At 47.5% G+C, this 6620-nt stretch overlaps 1 protein-coding gene and 1 pseudogene across 1 annotated transcript; both read right to left on the minus strand.

Moving 5' to 3' along the window:
* Positions 1–209: 209 nt before the first annotated feature.
* LOC113194780 (mast cell protease 8-like) lies at positions 210–3122 on the minus strand (annotated as a pseudogene).
* A 711-nt stretch (positions 3123–3833) lies between these two features.
* Positions 3834–6620, minus strand: LOC113194779 (cathepsin G-like). The gene is made up of 5 exons (XM_026406036.2): positions 6566–6620; positions 5625–5772; positions 4914–5049; positions 4417–4671; positions 3834–4010 (listed from the first exon to the last, which is right to left on the minus strand). Exons 1-5 carry the CDS (start codon positions 6618–6620, stop codon positions 3834–3836), a joined length of 771 nt encoding a protein of 256 aa, XP_026261821.2.

A 6620-nucleotide genomic window follows, 5' to 3' on the forward strand; every position in this document is an offset into this window, starting at 1 on the left:
GGGTTTGAATCAGAGGGTTTATGGGAAATGTTTAGAAGTGAGTAACTAGGAGGAGAAGAGGGTAGAGAAGGATGGCCATAGAAGGTGTTGAAGAATATATTCAAGGAAGAAAGAGAAATCAGCTCCTCTCTACCAGGAGATAGTCTTTATTAAGAGTCAGATAGTTGTCCTCCACAAAGTGAGGACTCTATCCCAGGACACAGGGCCTGTCATATAGCTATGTTGGAAGAGTTCATTACTGTCTGAATCCAAGCCATGAAGCTTGAGATCCTGGTGAAGACCCAAGGAAGTTTCCCAGTAGTATGTTGTTAGCTGACAATGCTCTGGGCCACACTATCACACATGAAGGGTACCCCAGAGTCTCTCTGTAGACAGAAAAGGGAGAAGTCTTAGCATAGGCCCTTCTGGTTTACCCCCTTTCAGGCTCATTTTCTATTATCTTTTCTCAATTATGGCCTTGCCTTAGCCATCTGCCTAGCTGCATCCTCTTCCTAGCTCAACCCAGACCAGCTCAATCATCTGACCTCAGTATTACTCTGTCCCTGGGCAAAAATTCAAAGGTGGCTGTGTCCTTACTCTATCAGTAGCCTTCTTGTCCTTAGGGCTCCCCACACATAGCTGGATGGACTGTTGTAGAATGGGAAGATGTCCCTGTATTTCTGCTTATTCTGTATTTCCAGGTCCACCTCTTGGAGTGTGTCAGGATTTTTGCCATCAGCCAGTTTCCCCCAGGCTGCCACAGTACACACCTGCCCAGATCTCACCCAGTCCTAGCTCTTCAGGAGGGCAATATTCTTCACCACTGTATTGAGTTGAGCCTTGTATGTCAGTCTTCTTTCTAGGAGAGGGATGACAATTGAGGTGCCATCCTCTCAGGGAGGCTTAGACCAGGGATGAGGTTGTTTGTATCTCCACTGCCTAGAAGACCTCCCAAACCTTCTTCTATTGCACTGGGACTAGCTGATCATCTACTGAGAGGGGAGGAGGGGACTGAGACTGCACAAGCTGAATGATCCCCAGAGACTTGTGCAGGTAGACCAGAGGTCAGCAAGATGTTACATTTAGGAACATGATATCATTGACCACTGTTTTATTATTATATTCTTTGTGAGGGATGGCTTTTAGAATAGGAATGACTTGTTGGGTCTTTTCCTTTTTCTTAATATTGTGAACATCCAAGGTGACATTTATTTTGCTATAAAGTAAAGATGGATAAGGCTAGTCATTGGAGTCATAACTTAGTCTTTGAAAGGCAAGTTGAGGTCTCAGACTAAGGCAGAGCAATAGCTGAGTCAAATTTTTAGGAAGGGATGGGCAAAACTGTGTCCCACCTTTGTCCAAATGTTGACTGTTGCTTTTCTTTGCAGTGAGCCAAGGCTGGGTTTTTGGCAGCCTCCTTGCTGCTCAGCCTGCTCTCCTGCACTCTTCAATCCTGTGGACCAGCTTAGGGAATCTCAGGTGGTTCCTCATTAGCCCTTGGTCCTATATCTTAGGGATTTTCTTGAGCTATGGTCCCTTGGTTAGTCCCAGGACAACAAAGACCCAGGTATTTCTCACCTTCTGTAACATTGAGCTGCTGACATCACAAAATTGTTTTGCATCAGGAAACCCCCACAGTATTTCCTGACTAGTTTGATTTCATAGAATCTTATGAATGGCATGTAGGGCCTGGAGTGGGGTTTCACCTCTCTGTCCCATTTGATTTCCTCTGAAAGAGAAAATTTGTCCTGGATATCTGTTCATAGAAACCAGATGGCAAGCCCAGTGGCTGTAAAACAGGGTGGTCGTGCTGTGATTGTCTGTGAACTTGGACATGGTTTGGGAAGAAAACCCTTTGTACAGACTACCACAGGCTGAGATGGGGTCCTGGTTTCTGTGGGTAGCATGGTGGGCTTGAATCTGGACCCAACTCTTTCCCTAGTTATCAATTCATTTTTGAAGAGATGAGAAAGCTCAACTCTGTTTTTAAATTAAATAAGCTTCATAAATATGTTAAAGGAAAAGGATCTGAACCCCCTAGACCATCCAGAAGACCTGGAATACACTCTCTGTCCAAACACAGTTGCTTCTCTTCCAGGTGCTTCTCAAACACCTTATGAATGGCACACTTCCAGCATTGGGCTGCTTTCGAAGAACTAAATGTCATATAAACTTGGGGCTTCTTCCTGTGCCCACATCTGAGTCAGGTACATAATAAATACTTCACAAAAGCTTGTTTGATGCACAATGAATAGTCTTCAAATGTGCTGTGTCCAGCAGGTGGGTAGGAGAGCTGCTAATAGACCCTGATCACAGCACAGTCTCATCTTCCTAAGGTGCTGAGCCATCAAGGTAAAGAGGGAAGAGTACAAAGGATAGGGGATCAGAAGGAGATGGAGAAAGAGCTGAGTGGAGAGCATCCTTTGGGAGCTTGTCTTCATTGCTGTGAAGCAGCACTGAGGCCAAACTCTCTTGGCTCCATTACTCTCTGGGTAACTGTCCTTGTGGAGCTGAATAGCTCATCTGAATGGGGACAAGATCAGGGCCACATCTAGGATTTGGAGTAGAAGATACTTCTTCCAATTTTAATCCAGATGACAAAAGCTGTCCACTTTTAGATTTGGAGGATGGAAGTTTATAGCCCTAATATTCAGCAATTCCCCACCCACCAGTGTCCTATGTCTTCCCAATAAGTAAGTTACTTTCAAGGTGACAGAGGTGTGACCCATCAGGTATCTTTGAAAGTAGGATTCTAGAATTTCTGCACACTCTATCCAGTGATAAAGCTTCTTCTAGTAATAAAACTTCTAGGAATAAAGTGAAGCAAGGATGGCCCTTAGAGCTAGCCTGACCAGGGTACTGTGGAGCACCCCTAACTTCTGGGGGTGTGGATGGTCATTTATCTCCTTCAGGTGCCACAGAATAGGAGAGTCATCAAGAAGATTATCAAGAAAACACAATAAAACTCTCAATGTTTCATACAGTCAGTCAAATGAAGGGGGTTTGGAGTCAACACTTAGGTAGCACTCCTCCCAGAGTGATTAGGACACATCTTCATTCTTCTCTTGTTGCAGCGCTCTTTCAACAGTACCTTCACCAGGGCCCACAGATACATTAGGGACCAGTGCTGTGATGTACAGCATTCTTCCAAACCATTTTGGAGAGTGCTATTCCTGCTTAGAACACCATTAGGGTGGATCACTACTTTAAAAACAGTGAAAATATTTTAGAAAAATGGAAATAACTCAAGCTGGTCTCCTAGGTTCTAAACATAATTATGTTCAGGGAACACTAAGCCCAGGGCCCTCACAAGAAGCAGAGAGCAGGAAGATGGAAATGCCTCTCTTGAATTCCAGGTCATTCAGAAGCCTGGGACTGCCCTCGGAAGACAAGGATAGTATAGCTCAATCCCTGGCTATAGAAAGCCACAGGAGGGCAGGATCTAAACCTCTAAGCCTCACCTGCTCTGGCTGGGCATCTGAAGTGAAGATATACTCCTCACAGATGTATAGCCCTTCATCTTGCCCCAGGATTAGAGGAGGTGCAGATGGCCATATCCAGTGCTACTGCCTGGGATCCCTGACTCAAGAGGATGACTGTATGAACCAGGAAGTGGCTCTCACCAGACCCAAACCTGCTGGCACCTTGGTCATAGACTTCTCAGCTTCCAGAATTGTAAGAAATAAATGTCTGCTTTTATAAGCCACCTGGTAGGTGGAATTTTGTTATAGATGTTCAAACAGACTAAGACAGTACTAAATGATGTTTACTGAAAAAATATTTACACTCCAAACTGTTATTTATTAAAGCTCTGGCAATCCATTGGAGCTGGCCCGTGCCCCAAAGAAAAAGAGTCAGTCATGGGGCATCTCAGTCTGATCCTGCCATTCGAAGCGTCCCATTGTTCTCTTTATCCAGGGCAGGTAGCTTAAGATCCTGGTGAAGACTGCAGGAGGGGTCCCAGTCCTTTCTCCGTAGGAGACAATGCCCTGGGCCACATTGTTGCATACTAGGGGGCCACCAGAGTCTCCCTGTGGACATAGAGTGGAAAGGACACTAAGCCAGGCCTCCTTGCTCCTGCTGCCCTAAAGCCATAGCTCTCAGAGAAGGCAGGGTAGGGTTCCTTTAGTTGCTTGTGTGTGTGAGATGGGGCTTTGAGGTGCAGGAGTCAAGACTCTGGACGTTTAGCTGCTGGGCTTCAGCACAGTCAACGCTGCTCTTCCAGCTCAATTTGAGTCTAGCTACTCTTTCCTTCCCAGGGGAATGCTGCCTGTGTAAGTGTTGTGGGTTTTCCACCCTTATCTCTGGGGCCTGGATTGATGAGGGAAAAAATCTCCACCCAACCCTGGTCTGGCCCCCTCCCCCCCCTCCCCCAGGGCTGGGGCTTTGGGGATGGAGTCTTTTCCACAAAACGTTGGCAGTTGTCCATGCTCTTACCCTGAAGGCGTTCTTCCTCTCCCGAGGGTTCCCCACACAAATCTGTGTGTTTTCAGTGTAGAAAGCAAAGCGTTGGCTGCACACCTGACCTCTCTGCACTCTCAGCCGCACCTCCTGGAGTCGGCTTGCTAATGTGTTCTGGTTGACCAGGCCCCAGCCAGTTACTGTGCACAAGGCCCCAGGCCTCAGCACATTCCTGGCTTGAGGAAGAGCCACGGGCCTCACCGCTCTATTCTTCCTGATTCTTCTGCTCAGCTGCCGGAGAGAGTATGGGCATTCCTGCTCAGCTGGACCCTAACCAAAGCTTAGGGACTGCTGGGACGGTACTTGCCCCATCCCTGCCCCACTCCCCCCAGCCCTGCCTGGGATCCCTGCCCTGATTCCCCACCAGCCCTGCTCTGGCTTCTTCTTCCATGGTCCCAGAACACAGCAAAGCCACTATGACATTGGAAGGTCACTGGCTAGGGTGGAGGTGTTCAGGGCCAGGCAGGCAGTACCTGCAGTAACATGATGTCATTCTGGATGTTCTCTGGATTGTATTCAGGGTGGGGGATGGCTCTGCGCACAGTGATGTGTTGCTGGGTCCTTTCCTGCCTCTGGATGTTGTGAGCTCCCAGAGTGACATTTATAACACTGTGAAAGGAAAGTTGGCCTAGAGGTAGGTATGAGCAGCAGAAGCTTGAGTCCAGCAGCTCTGCAGTACAGACGGGCCACCTAGGGCAGGGCAAGCCTGCAGTGGAGGGGACGGGAAGGCCTGGAGGGGAGCCCTGCCCTCTGTTTATCAGCAGCCCTGAACTGGGGATGGCAGGGGACCATGACCTTAAAATTTGCTCTTCCAGATTAAGTTGAGAAATAGCTTGAGTTCACATTTTTTTTAAAGCCCTGAATGATCTACTGAATCAATGAACCTTTATTTTATCTATTTATATGCAGTGCTGAGAATCGAACCCAGTGCATCTCACATTCTAGACAAGCGTTCTACCACTGAGCCACAACCCGGCCCCTGGAGTTCACATTTTGAGACCCAATTTTTGTTTTCCTTCTCCTACTCTTGTTCTTTGTGGTCATGTTTACACTGGCCTGTTACCTCTACTGTGCTCCCCTCCCCAGTCCTACCTGGTCCCGTTTTTTTCTTTCATTACTACAATGTTACTTTCAGACGGTTCATCAAAGGAGGTCTTCTGCCCACTCCCCACTGAGCTCCTCACCTTCCCAAGCAGTGAGCTGCTGTCATCACAAAGTCTTCTCGTACCAGGAACCCCCCGCAGGTGTGCCCACCTCTTGAGGTCTGGGCCCGAAGATATGCCATGTAGGGGTAGGAATGGGGTCTGGCCTCTCGGCCTCCAATGATCTTCCCTGGAAGGAAGGGTTCAACACTTACCTCTGCTTGAGCACCTGCAGTGGGGCCCCCAGGTTGATGGCTTTAGAAAGACAGGAAGATGAGGAGGGCAGGAGAGATAATGCAGGACAGGGAGCAGTTGTTGGTGAGGATGGGTCTGTGAGGCACCAGGCATTGGGAGAGAGCTTCAGGGAGACCCATTTCCCTTCAGAACTCAGTTTGCTCCTCCTCCCACACAGAGGACAACAAGGCTCACTCTAGGCAGGGCCAGCTTTAGCCTCAGTATGAAGGAAATTCACTGTTGTGAGCATGAGAGCTCCTTGAAGTCCCTGGCACTTTCTTCCTCATGGAACTTCCTATATCCCTCTGACCACTCATGGGCAACATGGGACTGCTGTTGGAGAACCTACACAGGAGCTTCTGGGACTGCTAGTCCTGTATTCTTGTCTCCCAGGCTTTGACACATGGAGTACAGAATGAATTTCCATGAGTATATATGAGTGTGTGTATATATATATATATATATATATATATATATAGAGAGAGAGAGAGAGAGAGAGAGAGAGAGAACTTACTATGTGCCAAGGCCAACTCTAAGACTTCTATATACATTTACTGATTTAACTTGCATAGCAACTCTGTGAGGCTTGTTGTAATATTATTTCCATTTTATAGATGAGGAAACTAAGGAAATGTAAATACAAATACCTTGCTCAATGAAACAGAATGTGCTGTACTGAGGCATTATGGCTGGTTCCAGAGTCTGGGATGGGATCAGACAGACCTCTGAGATTGGGGTGGGTCACTTACCTGCCTCAGCCCCAGGTGGGAGGAGAAAGGCCAACAGAAGCAGGAGTGGCTGCAT

Source organism: Urocitellus parryii, chromosome 6, assembly GCF_045843805.1.
Source record: "Urocitellus parryii isolate mUroPar1 chromosome 6, mUroPar1.hap1, whole genome shotgun sequence".
NCBI classification, from domain to species: Eukaryota; Metazoa; Chordata; class Mammalia; order Rodentia; family Sciuridae; genus Urocitellus; species Urocitellus parryii.

Coding starts and splice junctions, on each gene's coding strand:
- LOC113194779 (XM_026406036.2), bottom strand. CDS start 6,620: ATGCAGCCACTCCTGCTTCTGTTGGCCTTTCTCCTCCCACCTGGGGCT. Junction 5,050..5,624: donor GCAGCTCACTGCTTGGGAAG/GTGAGGAGCTCA, acceptor TTCCTTTCACAG/TGTTATAAATGTCACTCTGG. Junction 4,011..4,416: donor AGAGGAAGAACGCCTTCAGG/GTAAGAGCATGG, acceptor CTATGTCCACAG/GGAGACTCTGGTGGCCCCCT.